This window comes from Taudactylus pleione, unplaced genomic scaffold (assembly GCF_031769625.1).
Source record: "Taudactylus pleione unplaced genomic scaffold, aTauple2 ptg000043l, whole genome shotgun sequence".
NCBI classification, from domain to species: Eukaryota; Metazoa; Chordata; class Amphibia; order Anura; family Myobatrachidae; genus Taudactylus; species Taudactylus pleione.
Genome location: NW_028284445.1, coordinates 4816288 through 4834049, shown reverse-complemented (window position 1 = coordinate 4834049; position 17762 = coordinate 4816288). Strand labels below are relative to the sequence as shown.

Genomic DNA, 17762 nt, shown 5'->3' with positions numbered 1-17762 from the left:
CAGCTGTTACTTCTGCATGGCATGCTGTCTTGGGGTGATGTTTGAAATGCAAAAAGGAAAAAAATATACAAAATTACAATAAACCCCCCCTCCACAAAAAACCCCCAATATATTTGAGGGATTATGCTCCTCACATGTTCACACAATTATCATAAGTACATGTAAAATTACACTTTCATACCATTGTCACAATTGTTTAATTTCTCATCAATATTGGAGAATTTGCCATATAATGGATTCAACTGCAAAAAAAAAAAAAAAAAAAAAAGACTGCCAGCACCAATCAATAATCTATTAGGTCATAGGAGTTGCATTTAATAATTCTAAATGACTACAGATGATAGAGAGGGAACATTCTGTAGATATGGCGATCATATTTGCAGCCCGCCACCCAGCTGCAGTCCTCCAAAGCTTTTATTATGGTCTCCTACTACTTAGAACCTCTACAGACTGTATTGTATGGTCTTTTTCACATCTTTTTCACTAGAATGCGCATCTTCATTGCAACGCGATGTGACAAAACTGTTTCACGAGACTGCACTGATTCATTTGATATGTAACATGTATATCTGTGTGCGGCGGAGTATGACTCTGTATACAAAGGGCTACGATGCAGCGGCCGCGGCTCTTTTTCTCACGCTGAGTTCCGTTATACAGATACAAGTGTCGCATATCAAATTAATCAGTGCAGTCTCGTGAAGCGACCAAGATGCACATTCTAGTGATAAAGACGCTACACCAATAAGCGCAGCTCGCGCCGCTTGGCGTACTGAGGCTAAGTTTATGAGGACACATCTGTACTTAAAGCTTATTTTTGCATTAAGAGCAACAACTTAAAAAAATTCTGCTAATAACTGTAGTGGAGATTAACTGAATGCAAATATATGTAAAAGAACATTTTTTTTATTATGCGTATATATTTTTTTTTTGACATAATATACAGAGTATTGACATTTCCATTCTGCATAAACAACCTCAAGACTTTGAAGACATGTAAGCCACGTTTTACCGGACTCAAACATGCCTGCAGACTCGCCTTTAAATAAAATATTTAGGTAGAATTCAGTGGCCTTGTCAATGAAGAGTTTTTGCTTTTTTACAGACAAAAATAATGTGTCCACAAACAGGAATTCAAGGCCAGCTGTAAAACTGTAATACCATCGCTCAGATCATCTACACCCAAAGACTCTTTCAATACACCATGAAATGTAGTCCTGCATCGGTACAGGACATAGGGTGCCAAACTCAGTCACTTATGCCTCACTCCAAGTAGACTCCATGTTTTCATAAGTACATTAATAAAACTTAATTTAATTTGCCAGTTGTATCTAACTTCCAGATACCAGTCAGATAACGTAAGCGTATAAAAAGGAGATCTCGTCCCATCTGCAACCAGCTCCAGAAAGGCACCAGCTTAGAACCTGCATATGGAACAATAATATTGAATGTTATATATATAAAAAAAAAAAACCTAAAATACACAAATGCATATACACTTCCAATATTTGAACCACTATATAAAAGTGCTATAGGCTACATTAGTCTTATGGAGTTGCCAAAATGAAACTTTTGAATGATATGTTTAACGATCACATGGTGATTGAAGTTAGGAAAACAAACAGTATGGGGGCCATTCAACTAGAAGTGAATTGATTTGCACATTATTTTACTGTGTGGACTGTACTGAGTGTAATTCAATTACTAGACTTGGAGTGATGACCACGTCTGTCATTAGGGCTTAGTGCGCTCACAACCGGGTGTTATGCTCTTTTTGCAGATGTGATCTGAGCAAGTATTTTGAATTATGCTACAAACAGTTTATGTAATCTTGCAAAGTTATACGGGCACACACTTGGCTGACATGCCCATTTGGTGTTTATGCAGTTGTGCATACACACTTACTGACCGACCAATATCTCTGGCCACAGGATCCGGCAGTGATGCCGCATCTGGCATATGAGTTGGGTTGTCGGTCGGTCATGCACACAGGCAGATGTGCACAATATATCTGAAAGATATATTGCATATGTTGTGCGGCACGGCCGACACAATAGGACAAATGTAATAGGGTGAGAGTAAACTCTCATACTTTTTAAACTCGGCCAATGTAATGGAGTTGGAGAATATGCAAACTCGCATGTTTTTCAGACTCGAAAAACTCTCATCCAGATGTTTTCCCATTTTGAAAATACAACTCGACCAATGTAATAGAGTGGAGAGGTTACTGCTAAACTCTCTCCCTATCACATTTGGCCGAATATATCTGTCTGCATGTGCAAGTTCTTATATACATAATATGCAAAAACATAAAAAAAAAACAAAAAAACACTGCTACACTAAATGAACATAGATGTATAATGTTAGCTCACAAAGAGGTAAGAATTACACCTCCCTGATTTTTATCAATAACCGTTTTTAGAGAACGTTCCTCAGTTAATTTTGTATACTAAATAATGCATAACAATAAAAACAAGAGCAAAGAAATATATTATGATAAACTGTTGGTTCTCCTCTGACGGCAAAGTGTTTTCTTGGCCTACAGGAATATGCTGTGAATCCTACTGGACCAATGTGACCGCTTACCTTCAATTTCTGTCCAGTTCACTGCAACTTCTGCAACTGGGATCTTTAGGCATTGAGCTATATATAAGAGTTCCACATCAAATGCCCTGCAAACACAGGAGATAAAGTATATTGATCAGTGCTCCACAACCGCTACTGTAGTTATTATAGCTCAATTAAGTTCTGTTATTCTATTCAAAATCTTCTAAATATAATAAGGAAGGTTATTGACTAAAAAAAAAATATCAGTACAGTGCATTGTTCATCATATTTAATTATCACCTTAATCAAAAGCAGTACAGATTTGCACTGGTGCGGTCTGCTGAAACCAAAACTCAAACACACACACACACACACACACACACGTGTAGACCGTAGATCATATAACAGAAGAGTTTATCTAGATGAAAAGGTAAATGCAGTAAATAGATATTTGTGTTGTTCCTCTATTTTGCAAAGAACAACACTGCTGTTAGGGAGTAAGTATTCCAAAAACACAGCAGCTAATTGTCCGCATGGAAAAACGCTATTCAATTAAACTAGGGGTTAATGCTCAGTAACGAACTGATTCCGCGTAAACTGAAGAATCAGTGTGCTTCCACTTACCCCACCCCGAGGGTGCCTTTCCTGGAGGACCTTACCTCGTAACTCCTGAAGCCGCAAGGAAAAGTCCACCTTTGTGGATTAATGGTCGCGGGGGAGAAGGGCATATGAATCTCCCGGCAGTTATTTAAATTATCACCATATTAGCAAGTTCCTAAAATCGTTAGGAGTAGCATTATGCGGTGAAACTTTTGTTTCAGAATCCACATGACCTGTATGACCTACACAAATAATTAACCACAACATTCTGCCTATGTACTCAGGCTTCCATAACTGTTTTGGCATGTACCGCTGTATCTCCTAAACTCCAGGGAATGGTGGCCAAATCATGGAAAGTTTTACACAGGGATGGGGAACCTCAGGCCCGAGGGCCGTATAAGGCCCCAGGAATAATTTGGTCTGGCCCTCTGAGCTTTTTTCTGTTAGCCTCATCTAGCTTGAAGGGTGTCTAGAATGGCACCATGCAGCCAGAATCTACAGCACCTTGCAAAAGCATTCACCCCCTTGGCTTTTTACCTTTTTTTGTTGCATTACAAACTTGTAATTTATTTATTTTTTTAATCTGAACTTTATGTGATGGATCTGCACAAAATAGTCTAATTTGGTGAAGTGAAATGAGAAAAATATATATAAAAAATTATTTTTATAAATAAAATTCTGAAAATTGGCATGTGCATATGTAATCACCCCCTTTTCTATGAAGCCCCTCAAAAGTTCTGGTGCAACCAATTACCTTCAGAAGTAACGTAATTAGTGAAATAAAGTCCACCTGTGTTAAATCTAAATGTTACATGATCTGTCAGTATAAACATCTTTTCTGAAAGGCCCCATATGCTGCAACACCACTAAGCAAGAGGCATCACACCATGAAGACCAAGGAGCTCTCTAAACAAGTCAGGGACAACGTTGTTGCGAAGTACAATTCTGGGTTGGTTTATTAAAAAAAAAATATCCAAATCTTTGGTGATCCCCCGCAGCACCATCAAATCCATCATCATCATCATCATCATCATCAAATGGAAAGAACATGGTACCACAACAAACCTGTCAAGAGAGGGCCGCCCACCATAACTCACAGACCGGGCAAGGAGGGCATTAATCAGAGAGGCAGCACAGAGACCAAAAGGTAACCCTGTAGGAGCTGCAGAGTTCTACAGCAGAGACTGGTGTATCTGTGCATGTGACCACAATAAGCCGTACACTTCATAGAGCTGGGCTTTATGGAAGAGAGAAACAAAATATGGCAGCTGCTCAATCAATCTAGCAGCACTAATCAGGTGCATGAAAGGGAGGGGTCATACTAAGTAGAAAAAGGAGGGGGGTTTAACCCCCTATTGTTCCTCAGCACACTGAATAGTACCTGCAACAATATATGAAAACTATATGGTCATAGAAATCAGAGATATTAGTTGCATGCATTTGCAAATACATGGGAAGCTGCTAGGCCACGTCACGGCTTTCACCCCTCCCTTTCATGCACCTGATTAGTGCTGCTAGATTGATTTGAGCAGCTGCCATATTTTGTTTGTTTGGTATGAGAGGCATGAAGGAGCCAGCATTAGTAGGGCATGCTGGTTCTAGTAGTGCTAGTTGGAGTTCCCAGGGGTGACTCTCAGGTAAGCTGGCTCTCAATGTGGATGCATTTATGTATGTGCCTTTATCACGAGGCCTTACATTTGACAAAATTTATATGTGCCTTTATCATGAGGCCTTATAATTGGTATATTTTACATTTGGGTTGAGCGTTCGGGCGTAAGGCCCCCGGGGCTGGTCTGGCTGGGCCCCCTCATGGCATCACCACTTAATACACATATGTGCTTCTTACATCACATATTATGTTTGTAATTTTTTCATGTAATAATACACATATATTTTAACCCCTTTTTCCAACACTCATTAATTAGTCTTACACACCTATACTTTACACTGCACTGTCACTCTTTTTCCATTTTTCGTGTGATGCCCTGGGGGAGTCCTGGGCTGGACGTTTTTCGGGGTGCACTGCGCCCCGGATGTGAACCCCTTAGTGTTAGGGACTGCTAGTGACAGAGAAGCCGTGACGTGGCCTAGCAGCTTCCCATGTATTTGCAAATGCATGCAACTAATATCTCTGATTTCTATGACCATATAGTTTTCATATATTGTTGCAGGTACTATTCAGTGTGCTGAGGAACAATAGGGGGTTAAACCCCCCCTCCTTTTTCTACTTTATGGAAGAGAGGCCAGAAAAAATGCATTACTTAGTGATAAAAATAAGAAGACACGATTTGAGTTTGCCAAAAGGCATGTGGGCGACTCCCCAAATGTATGGAGGAAGGTGTTCTGGTCAGATGAGACTAAAATGTAACTTTTCGGCCACCAAGGAAAACGCTATGTCTGGCGCAAACCCAACACATCCCATCACCCCAAGAACACCATCCCCACAGTGAAACATGGTGGTGGCAGCATCATGCTGTGGGGATGTTTTACAGCAGCAGGGACTGGGAAACTGATTTGAGTCGAGGGAAAGATGGATGGTGCTAAATACAGGGATATTCTTGAGCAAAACCTGTTTCAGTCTGCCTGTGATTTGAGACTGAAACGGAGGTTCACCTTCCAGCGGGACAATGACCTGAAGCATACTGCTAAAGCAACACTCGAGTGGTTTAAGGGGAAACATTTAAATGTATTGGAATGGCCTAGTCAAAGCCCAGATCTCAATCCAATTCAGAATCTGTGGTCAGACTTGAAGATTGCTGTTCACAAGCGGAAACCATCCAACATGAAGGAGCTGGAGCAGTTTTGCCTTGAGGAATGGGGAAAAATCCCAGGGGCAAGATGTGGCAAGCTCATAGAGACTTATCCAAAGCGACTTGCAGCTGTAATTGCCGCAAAAGGTGGCTCGACAAAGTACTGACTTTAGGGGGTGAATAGTTATGCACGCTGAAGTTTTTTGTTATGTTGTCCTAAATGTTGTTTGATTCACAATATTAAAAAAACACAAACTTCACAGTTGTAGGCATGTTCTGTGAATTAAAGGATGCACACCTTCAAACGATCCAGGTTGTGAGGCAACAAAACATGAAAAATGCAAAGGAGTGTGAATACTTTTGCAAGGCACTGTATGCAGCAGTGCCACCTGGAGCATCCTTAGGATGCTTCAGACGGTCACGCCGCTGCCCTTACACCTCCCTGAAGCATCCTCAGGATGCTCTGGGCAATGCTGGAATCACCGATTGTTGCCCCACCCCCATGTTATGGTCACATGGAGGGGGTATGGCCTGCACCAGGCCTGCAAATAATGTTATATATATCAAAATGGCCCTCGGCAGAAAAAAGGTTCCCCACCCCTGTTTTAGAACAAACAATTGGCTTTATACACACACACACAAAACAGGATTTTGGTACTTACCGATAAATCCCTTTCTCCGATTCCATAGGGGACACTGGAGTTCAAGACAGTGGGGTATAGACGGTGGTAGAGTAGAGCCTGGCACTTTAAAAAAATCTAGAAGTGTGACTGGCTCCTCCCCCTCTATGCCCCATCAGCCCCAGTTTAAGAACTGAGCCCGAGAGGAGACGGAGGACAACAGGAAAACAAGGAGAAGGAGAAGACCACAGAACGGAACAAGACCGACTGAAGGAGAACAGAGGAAACCACTGCAGGGAATTATGCAGTCACACAACCATAGAAGGAACCAAACAACTGGCAGGTACGCAGCGCTGGGCGGGCGTCCAGTGTCCCCTATGGAATCGGAGAAAGGGATTTATCGGTAAGTACCAAAATCCTGTTTTCTCCTTCATCCACTAGGGGACACTGGAGTTCAAGACAGTGGGGACGTCCCAAAGCCAACCTCCTGGGTGGGAAGCGCGGAGAACATGCCGACCCTTTGGCCAACAGAAACAGGGACCGCCAAGAACCAGAGGTTCAACGGAAGGCAAGAGCGGAGGATCAAGTGTAGTGAGCCAGGAGACAATCAGAACTCCAAGCGGAACAGACACAGAAATTCCACAACTTACAGCGTAAATAGAATGGAATATGTGGCTAGCGAGAAAACACCCTCAGGTGAGAAGCATCAGAACACTGTAAACTCAGCTGAAAACAGACCAAGCCAGACTATTGGGAGCAGAGAGCTCCAACCAGAATCCATGTGAGAAGGGCAGTAACCCGAGAACAAAATTCGAGAAAACCGTACCAGATTCGGAAACAGGAAACTGCAGCTGTCGCAGATAGTAGAAAACCAGCACTGTTGGACATAATCATATAGATACAAGTATAACGATACCAATCTACAGAAACAGAGCTGATCCTGTCCACAGACTCCTAACAAAGAGTTTGCAGGGAGGTAAAAGTCAAGGCCGAACAGTCACCATCAACCATTCTGGAGGTCCAACTACTACAAAGTTGTAAACCAGCAGAAGGAAAAGACCATAGAAGTCTCCCATGAGTGGAGATCACACTGGGGACGAAGCAGAGGCAGCATCTAGAGGATTGAGATTACAATACCTTCAGAGGGTCAGACAGCAGAACCCCACTCCGAAAACAGAGTAGAAAACAGCGACTGAACACCTGCAGCTGAAAAGAAAATCACAGCCACAAACTCCAAAACAACAGACAATTCCCAACATGATAGAAGTGCATAGTCAGTACCAACTGCTGGCCTGAACATATTCTGAAACACACAGGATACCCTAGCAGTTAAAGAGCACGTATGCAACAGCCACCCAGGGAGAGCTACCAATATAGGGAAGCATTCCATACAGCAAGGCTAGAGCACTAGGACAACCCTGAAAGTACCAGTCAGGTACCAGTCAACAGATTCTAGTAGAATAGTGTCACTAATCTCAATGTTAAAACTAAGCACCAGGGAAGCTCTAAAATGTAGAGCCAACTGATTAACAGAGCGGATGGCTGCTAGGACCACCACTAGGGTGCATAAGAGAGAATAACGGCTATGCCATGTCAGGTTGGGCATTAGTGGGGTAAGACCGCTTACCTATGAGCGTCCAAAAGCCCTCTGGACGCTATGTAGAATGTCACTGACCTTTTCCATCTCACAGCAACCTGCCCCATCATGTATAGGGAGTAGCTTCAGTGGGCTAAGACCCTATGCTCTACAGCACGGACTTCAGCCTGGAGATGTTGAGGTAGAAAACACTGTATAAACTAGCAAAATGTTAGTGGAGACAAGAAGGTTGTACAACAGTACTCTGCACCTGAGCTGGTTATATTAGGGATGTGTATCCAAATAGAAACTTTTCATAAAACAGAAAACGGTCTGCTCGTGTAAGTATCAGTACATTAACACTTATAATGGTGAAGTGTGTATTATGCCCACAAATCTAATACAATCCAGGCCTGACCCTGCCTATATCAGCGGGTGGCCCTAGGTCTTCATTTAATTTAACAAATGAAGCCCTGAGGATGGAATAGAACCTGGATGCTCTATGTACAGATAGAGTGTACCTAGGGGCCCTTTAGACACTCATGTATTGAGATATGTGACAAGACAATAATATGGAGTCTATACGGAGAAGGGTATCTGTACATAGACAGTGCGTTCGTTATCCCCAGAAAAGAAGGGATATATCTGTAGTGATAACCCCAATAGGGTTAAAAACCAGGTTTTTCCAATTACCAGGAATGGGAATATATCAGTATATATACACACACATACACACAGACAACATAGTTGCATGAGAAAGCAGTCTCTTTGAAAGGAAGAGTAGTGCCCACACAGCAAGTTTACTTGTCAGACTCCTGCACGGGGAGATCAGCATGCCATATCTATACATGTCCTGCCTCAGGAGATCAGCATGCTATATATATATATATATATATATATATATATATATATATATATATATATATATATATATATACACATACATACATACACACACACACAAATATCCCGCCTTCTTAGTGTCTTATAAGTTTGCTACCAAGTGCAAAGTTGAAAATAATCATAGATCACCCTAAAGGGGGGCGTCATAGATAGGGACTGACAAGAACAGAACTATAACCCCAGGAGGATTAAAGTACATATGATATATATATATATACACACACACACATGTACATACAAGAAGGCCCCAGTCATGTATAGGGTTCATAATAGAAGCAATGCCTTAGGGAATTGCGACTATCATTATGTAAGCTGCAGAATTTGACTCTAGTCTATAGAGCCACCATCTGTGGAATATAGGTATATACCCACATACAAAACCTTAGGGACAGATGGTGTAAAGCGGAGTTATTGTATTAACTACCGCATCAGGAGAGTCCAGCCTCCAATCGCAGATCTTTTAAACTATGCTATGTAACATAAAACTGATAACAGATCCTACCTCTACCTTTATGGTAAGGATAAGAAGCGATAGATATTTATCTCCAAACATGCATACCTACATACAAGATTAGTAGGTGACGATAATATTTTGAAAATAGAACATGAGCAATAGTAGAGCTATGGAAGGAATTGAGCCACAAGACCAAAATTCACTCCAGACATGTATATATTTTAAAGCAGGGCTTAGTATAAAAAACAAATACATACATACATGTGGCTTACCTCCACGCAGGGGAACTGCTCATGTGCCGCCTGTGGTCGTCATTCTGCTATGGCATAGGAAGCAGGATATTTTAGCAGCGTGCTATCCCAGACTATCCTGGGACCCTTCTGTTACTGGTTACTTACTTTAAAAGCGGGAATCAAAAAGACAACCTCCATGCTGTGAGGCAGTAATGCCAACCCCCACACCGGCAGTAACTAACTTCCTCTTGTATGTGCTGCTGAATGGAGCACCTAAAATATAATCTACATAGATGCACATATGCATACCTTCTAAGGTAAACACAGAAGGCTGGTGAGAACTAGAAGTTTTTAAAGACCAGCCTATAAGTTAGTATATGTGCTGCCACAACCACAATGCTATAACCATAAATTCTGGCAGCAGCACCAGAACAGTGACTAAGGTGAGCCAATGTAAAACAATGTTCATTTAGGCAGGGTAGCTAGTGCACCCTGAGGAAGCCTTCACAAGCAATTAGATTAAGCTATGCACCCTTTGTATAGAACCAAGGGGAAGCCTGACAGGGGGTAATACCAGTCATTTACTTTCATAACCGCATAATGCGGTGTTAAGCAAAAAGGGTATTGGGCTAGTACCCATACTGCTAGCAACCAGCTATCTACTATAGCTAGCACTACTCCTGTCAAACAGTGACAGGCATCCCCTACCTTTTGCGCTTCAGCATTCCCAGCGTAGGAGGGGGAGGGTGGCGCGTAGGAGACCCACGCTAATAATCCCTGCTGTTAGGGCAGCCCGAAAGAGGGAAAACGGGAGGCGGCTGCTGGAGTGTGGGAGGAAACCGGAGTACCCGTAGGAAACCCACGCAAGTACAGGGAGAATATACAAACTCCACACAGTTAGGGCCGTAGCGGGAACTGAACCCATAACCTCAGTGCTGTGAGGCAGTAACGCTAACCATTACACTTAATGTGCTTTCCCTCATGCAGGCGGCTGTCTGCACAGCACTCCGTCCGGGTGCCTCTTCGCGGGGGGACTAATGCAGAGAATGTGTGCGCTGCTGCGCTAACAGGAAAACACCCCCAAAAGCAGGCTGCTACATGTTAGTGGAGGAAGCCATGCCGCCGCTGAAATACTAAGTGCCCGTCCGGGGGCTGTGGGATGACACCGCTCCGTTTGTCAGCCAAGCCACTAAAAAGCATAGGGTCGCGGCGTCTCCTCCTTTGTACATTAGAGGAGAGCTGCTGGTTAGTTATAACATTAAAGCCCTGCTATAGAGCTAATCTATCTGCTGAAGCGAGCACTGGTAGAACCGCGCTGCTCTCAGATGAGGGAGAGCACGGGCCAGACTATAGATGGCGCCGCTAACATGCATGACGCGCCCTTTCCATAATACCGGCTTTTATATATGCGCGTGCGCACTGTAAGGCTCATCTCCACTTATTTATAAGTTGGAGCCCTTGTTCTCAACAAGAGCAGCCTACTCTGCGCTGGGGCCAAGGACCGCGCTGCTTGTCAGCGCTGCACTGCCTCCTGTAGAGGGACTCGTCTGGCTTCCGAAGCCGGCACCTTACACTGCTTGTGGCAGATGGCGGGACCTCGCCTGTCAGCGCTGTTTTCTCAACAAGAGCAGCCTAATGAGCAGCAGTGCGGCGTCTGTCATTACTGTGTGATCTACTCACCCAGCATTACAACTCCTATATAGAGGAGGGAGGAGCAGTAGTCCTCAGTGACCGCCGCGGCATCACCGCGCTTTTGATGTAGCAGGGGCAGCGCTCCATCCCCTCCTTCAATTAAGAGGGTGATGGCTAGGAATAAGCCAGAGACCCTGACGCTGACTGTTGAGTGCAGCGGCGGGTCTCGTCAGCAGCTCCGACACCACCACGTGGCAGGTTGGAAGGAGCTGTGTATGACAAGCGCGCAGCACGCGCTGTCCCTAAGCCCAGCGTTTTGGCCCACCGCTCCAGCTAGTCAGGAGTGGTGGGATATACTTACAAACTGCTGCAGCCGGGTTGCTGGGCTGGGGGGCAAATGAGGAAACCCGGACACGAACCGGTTTCAGTTGTGTCGGGTCCTCATGGAGTCCGATGACTCTGTTTAAAGTCCCCCCTCAGGGTCACCGGACACAGGCTGCAGTAGCCGTGTGGTGCCCTCCCGGCGGCTCCCACGTAGCAGGCAGACTGCCACAGTAAACAGTCTGCCTGTCCTCAATGCTTTAAATAAAAAGCTCTAAAAAAATAAAATAAATTATACTCAAAAAAGGCTGGAGACAGCCTGATGTGCTTCCGGCTCTCTCGGGCACATTCTAAAAACTGGGGCTGATGGGGCATAGAGGGGGAGGAGCCAGTCACACTTCTAGATTTTTTTAAAGTGCCAGGCTCTACTCTACCACCGTCTATACCCCACTGTCTTGAACTCCAGTGTCCCCTAGTGGATGAAGGAGAAAATACATTTTCAATTATGGGAACACGTTGCAACAACAACGTTACAAAACTTATACTAAAAGCAATCAAATAATTTTTATGAATAATTATAAGATACATGTCAAAGATATTACGTTTGCTCCCTTTCCATCATGCCAGATAATATTATCAATTAGGAAATCATGTGTGGGTAAAAAGCAAACAAACTATACAGAGCTGGACAGTCTCTACAACAGTGGTGTCAAACTCGGGCCCTTCAGCTTTTGTGGGACTACATATCCCAGCATGTCCTGCCACACTTTTAGCATGTCCCAATAGCAAAACTGTGGCACTGCATGCTGGGATGTGTAGTTCCACTGCAGCTGGAGGGCCCGAGTTGGACACCACTGCTCTACAACAATCTACACAGAGAAAACAAAAACACAAGAAAATCAAACACAGAAAAAAGAATGCACATATAGGTTGACGAATGAGGTGCAGATGTGAGACTGGGGGTATAAAGGTTCATGCTCTTGAGAGCTTACCGTAGACATAGTCTATTGTGTACTGGCCTTAAGGGATGTGATAGTCAAACCTTTAACAGTGCTATGAACTCCTGTACCTTGGTTATGTATTACACATAGTCCTTAATAAATGTATTTGCTCCAGTCCTAGATACTTGCGTTTAAAATGTGTCCCATCATTATGGGACACCCTGTATTATTTTGAAAATAGACGGGGTAGAGACCTACCGTATTTATAATGTAAAGGTATTAATGCACTGGCCACACCGGAGATAAATCTGTTCTAAAACCATGCCCCATGCTTGTTCTAGTGAGTCAGGCATGACTTCCATTAGTTGTTGGGGGTCGCGGAAGAGCCTGTGACAAAGCACATATGATCACCCAGAGCCAGAGGCCCCGATACTGAGCCACACAACGCAAATGTTCACGTTAAGCGATTTTATGCTACTGTGCGCGCATGAAAGTCCCTGAAATCTCCTATTGCTCATGCGTTACATAGAATGTACATACAAAGGTGCTGTTGCAAATGAGGCACATGGCATCAGAAATGTCTAAGAGAGTGATTGCTGTTCCCGTGCGATGACTGGGAGGTGGCCAATGGGCGTTCCTGGGCGATGACTGGGAGGTGGCTTAGTGCATGCACGGAGATGGTCCGTTTTATGGGCTTTTTATGGGAGTGTCGCGGGCATGTCGGTGAAAGTGGTTGTGCACACCGTCGCTCAACCGCCCACATAGGAGGCCAAACACAGATGGTGAAATTGTACCAGTCATAGGGCTGGTGCAAATTTCGATGGTGCGCCTAAATACACACCAATCGGTATTTCAGCACCTACAGGCGCTGACAGTGGGGGTCTCAGCCCTTGCACATTTGGATGCATGGATACACAACAGGGAAGGGCTTTGTAGCAGCATTTGTCACAGACAGCCGACCGTCAATAGCTGCAGCCGCGACCACCTCTGAATAGCCCCAGAGTGCTCAATGCCGGAAGACTTCCAGCGGTCATTAGATCACTGCCACTATAGGGGATGACCATACACTCATCAATACTCCTCAATGAAGACAGCGAAGTTCAAGCAGACCTGCATAAAGAGGAATATATAATGTATGGCTGTAACTTATGTTTTATATGTTGTCTATTCAAATATCTGTTTATAATGTATGCGTGGGTAGGAGACAGGTCAACTTTAATACAGTGAAGGGTTTGGAAGAACATGGCAATAAGTATACTGCCAAACTCAGAGATTAACTTGTTTATATCATTGGGAATTCTCACAGCGTGTTGTAATTCTCTGTTCAAGAGAACTAATTCACTTTTATTCATAATCCTCTCTAAAAGGCTCCTGAGTGGTTCCTTGAATATCCCAGGCAATAGGATCTCCCCTTTATATAACACAGCAAGGCTAGTTTGCAAATATATTCTATTTAAATTATATGTTTGCGATTGTCACTACTTTAGAGAAACCAACAGGCATTTTAGATTTATAAATCGGTTTACAAAAAGGATTTAACTTACAATAGATGGATCCGTGGGTACGGCAAAACACAAAGGATAATTATTCTTTTGTTGAGAAATAGAAGAGATTACATAAGGAAACCTCAATTTATTTTTAACGTTAGCGCCCCAGGAAACAACAACAAACAAGCGACTTGCTGAGATAGGAACTGAGCTCAATAACAGCCAATGTTGTTGTAACTGCCACGGAGACCAAGAGTAACATCAATCTTGTCAAAAGCAATATATAGTTTTGGCAAGAGATTGGTAACGCTAGCAGAAAACAATCAGAATTACAAAAGCACAGTGACAACCGGCAAGTCCAACAGAAAAAGATACAAAAACACAGTCTAAGCACGGCCATGCTCAATAGATCAACATTTGTGGTGTAAACGGATACAGCAACATATGCTAATAACGCCACCACCAGCAACCTGCCTATTTGTCAGTGTGAACATAACCATGAAGATCCTACATATAACTCTGGCATTTATGTTCTAAGCACCAATCATGTAAGAAGACTCAATCACTGAAAATGCTCTACTAACCACCTGGCTACTGTGGTCTTCACCAAAAGCAGCCTCCTTTCATTTGCCGCAGTTCCAGAGAAATCGCAGGAGACAGGCAACCAATGCTAAAAACATTATGTAATTATTTACTACTGACGCTTCCATTTTAGTTTTAAATAATCTCCATTCAAATCTATGAATGCACATCTTCCCTGGCACCTAAAATAGGGATGGGTATGGGATGCTGATGGTCAAAATCCTAACACCTATCGGTAGATTTCCAAATCTTCCCCCTCTCCCTACCCTAACCTTCCCTGTTGCCTAAACCAAACCTCTCCCTCCATGTACCCTAAACCTAACGCTTCCCCTCTAGTGCCTAACCCTAACCCTCCCCCTAGTGCCTATTGGTGCATACACACGGGGCCTGATTCAGAGCCGGACGCTATTTGCAGACGGTCGTTCCAAAAAAGGGGCGGCTATTTAAATTGAGTGCTCGCTCTTTGCGGTTTGTTGACGCCTCTGTGTCTGAGCGAACGAACGAAAGATGCGCTCGCTAGTTTGTAAAGACGCCCCTTTGCCGGTCGCAACACACGTCATCTCCGGTATTTATTAGATTAATCGGGTACGTCGAAAGGCATCTGAACTGCTCGCAGTGCTTGTGGTAGGCTTTTCTTACCGCTATCACTGCGAGCAGTTCAGGCTAAAAGACAACCAAGTGACGTGGTCGATGACGCTTCTTTACTAATTATGCACTCCCATTAAACGTCCTTTTGACCGTTTGGCACGCCTGCGTTCGGATCTTCACTCCCCCGTTTTCAAGCACCTTCCACTGTTACCACCCACAAACGGTACATTCTGTCAATCAAATCAGCAGCCCCTCGCTGTTTTGCGAGCGCACGATTTCCGACCGCAATGAATGTTTTGCGCATTACGACCCATACGCATGCGCAGTTGTGCGAACATCGGTCATAGCTTACGAGCGGCTCTGAATCAGGCCCAGGGTACGATCAGTCAGCGATAACGATAATGCTGACTGATCGTCCTGCACCTTCCCGGTGTGCTGGATGATCGTTGTTCATCCAGCACACCACCAACCCACCATCGACGGGGTCCCTATGTAACCTGGTCGATATCAACCAAGTTGGCCTGCATGCACGGGCGATGGTCGATACAGTTATCGTCCATACGTGCCCGACCCATCGCTGGTCATTTGAGGGTTGGTAGGCGCCAAAAAATTTACGTTCTGAACGATAACGATATGGTTGATATCGTTCATATCATGACTTTTTTTGTACGGTGTGTACGCACCATAACCCTAAGCCCTAAACCTAACCCTCCCCACCCATCCTTACCTTCAGGATGCCAGCGGTCGAGATTCTGACAGGTGTCGGGATATTCTAAGCGCCGGCATCCCCTGTGCCAGGATATTGAACATATTCCCCTAAAAGATGTGAGTGGCTGGTTCCCAACTTTTACATTACTTTCTCCACTCCTGCTACATGTGTAACGTGGTTCAGAATGAAAATTGAGTTGAAAGGTCACGGTTATACACTACATCACTTATTTAATTACCATCCTTTGGTTCTTGTATGTATCGTAGTACTACAATCCTCATATCAATTAATTTTCTGAGTACTATTAAACTGGTTTGAAAGACATGTCCCAAATACTGATCTAAAATGGTTTGCTTATATGTGCGCATAATTAAATTTATACATATATTATTTTATCTTTTTCTACACACACACACACACACCGAATATACAGTACTTACAAATAATTGCCTATTGAATAAGATCTCTTTTATTCTAAACCTATTTCAAATATTTATATTCTGAAATTATAATATTTGGCATTTTTAAACTAGGCTAATCAGTACACGTTGCTAGGTTTGTTTAAGCACAACCGAGCTCCCACTCAGTATAAGTAGAGATTACTAAAGAAAGGGTTGAAAAATTCCATCTTGACAGATGAAACAAGTAATGAAGACTTACCGAGACCTTTAATACAGGAGTGTATTTTTTATACACACATATAAATAGATACACTAATACACATACTAGCAATTTTTACTGCTGTTCTTCCCTCCTTTGTATTTCTGTAAAATACATGTAGAGTGTATGCAATATGCCTTTGAACAGAAGCTCTGAGTTTTTCGGAGATCCATTAATTAATCCAAACATTTTATTGGCATTGGCAGAAAATACTGTTATTGGATTTTGCACTTACCATACAGGCAAAGAGCTAGGGCAGCAGAGACAGAACTTGTGTTTGATACTTTTGTTCATGATCTATTTATGTAGTTAAATTCATGGGGTAGAGGTGTCGGATAGAGGAATTTAAAATTTGTACAGTACACAACGAACTTTAAGTCTTCAGAATTCGAGGACAGTCAATGGCAAACTATTCATCTTGTAGACTGAGTTTTGTTTTGTGCAATACTCAACAGTCCACACTACGGTTTTGGACCACTGAATGCATTTCTTGTGGCTAACCCATCGATCTACTGTACATGAGTAAAGGGGGGGGGGGGGGGTTAATTCTATGTTAAAAAATAATTTTAGCATGATTTCCATACTACATAGAAACACAAACGGAGACTCAAGTAACTGCAAATAAATCACATCTAGCAAGAGAGCAGCGTATAACGGAGGAGGTCTAACACATACGCAATATCGAGACTACAATGTTTACTTAAAGATCGCAAGTCAACTTCTGGAGACAGAAACATTGTTAATATTTAGAAAATACCCACACATGCTAATCCCTGGAAAGCGGGAATGTTAACAATCTGCTAGTAAAGGTAAAAATAAATCTGGGAAGATACAGCTGCGCTTCCTGTGTACCGGGTGGCACGAATACCCACTGCTTAATCCTGGCTTAGAAGACTTTTAGCTCTAAACTGCTGTGGGACTACAAGTCTCAGCATGTACCCCCAGTCCACTGACCTTTGCACTTTTTACATTTTCAAGTATCAAGATAAAGCAGTAACATGTATGGTACATTCGAACGGAATAAGACATTTTTTTAGAATTTTTTTTTTCTGCTACATTATATATAAGCCATGAAACAAATGTATGATTAGATCTTCATTAAAAGTAGTGTAATTAAAATGTATTTGCATTCACTTGTATAGTTCACTTGTCCATGTTTATT

The 17762-nt window shown here is 43.1% G+C and overlaps 1 protein-coding gene across 1 annotated transcript in view; it reads right to left on the bottom strand.

The window, feature by feature from the left end:
* Positions 1 to 883: 883 nt before the first annotated feature.
* ALG5 (ALG5 dolichyl-phosphate beta-glucosyltransferase) overlaps positions 884 to 17762 on the bottom strand; it is a 36455-nt gene continuing 19576 nt past the window's right edge. The window contains exons 9-10 of the mRNA XM_088460206.1: positions 2584 to 2669; positions 884 to 1421 (exon numbers count right to left, since the gene is read on the bottom strand). Of these exons, the coding sequence (XP_088316332.1) occupies positions 1306 to 1421; positions 2584 to 2669 (202 nt within the window). The 3' untranslated portion in view covers positions 884 to 1305. The remainder of the gene's footprint in view (positions 1422 to 2583; positions 2670 to 17762) is intronic.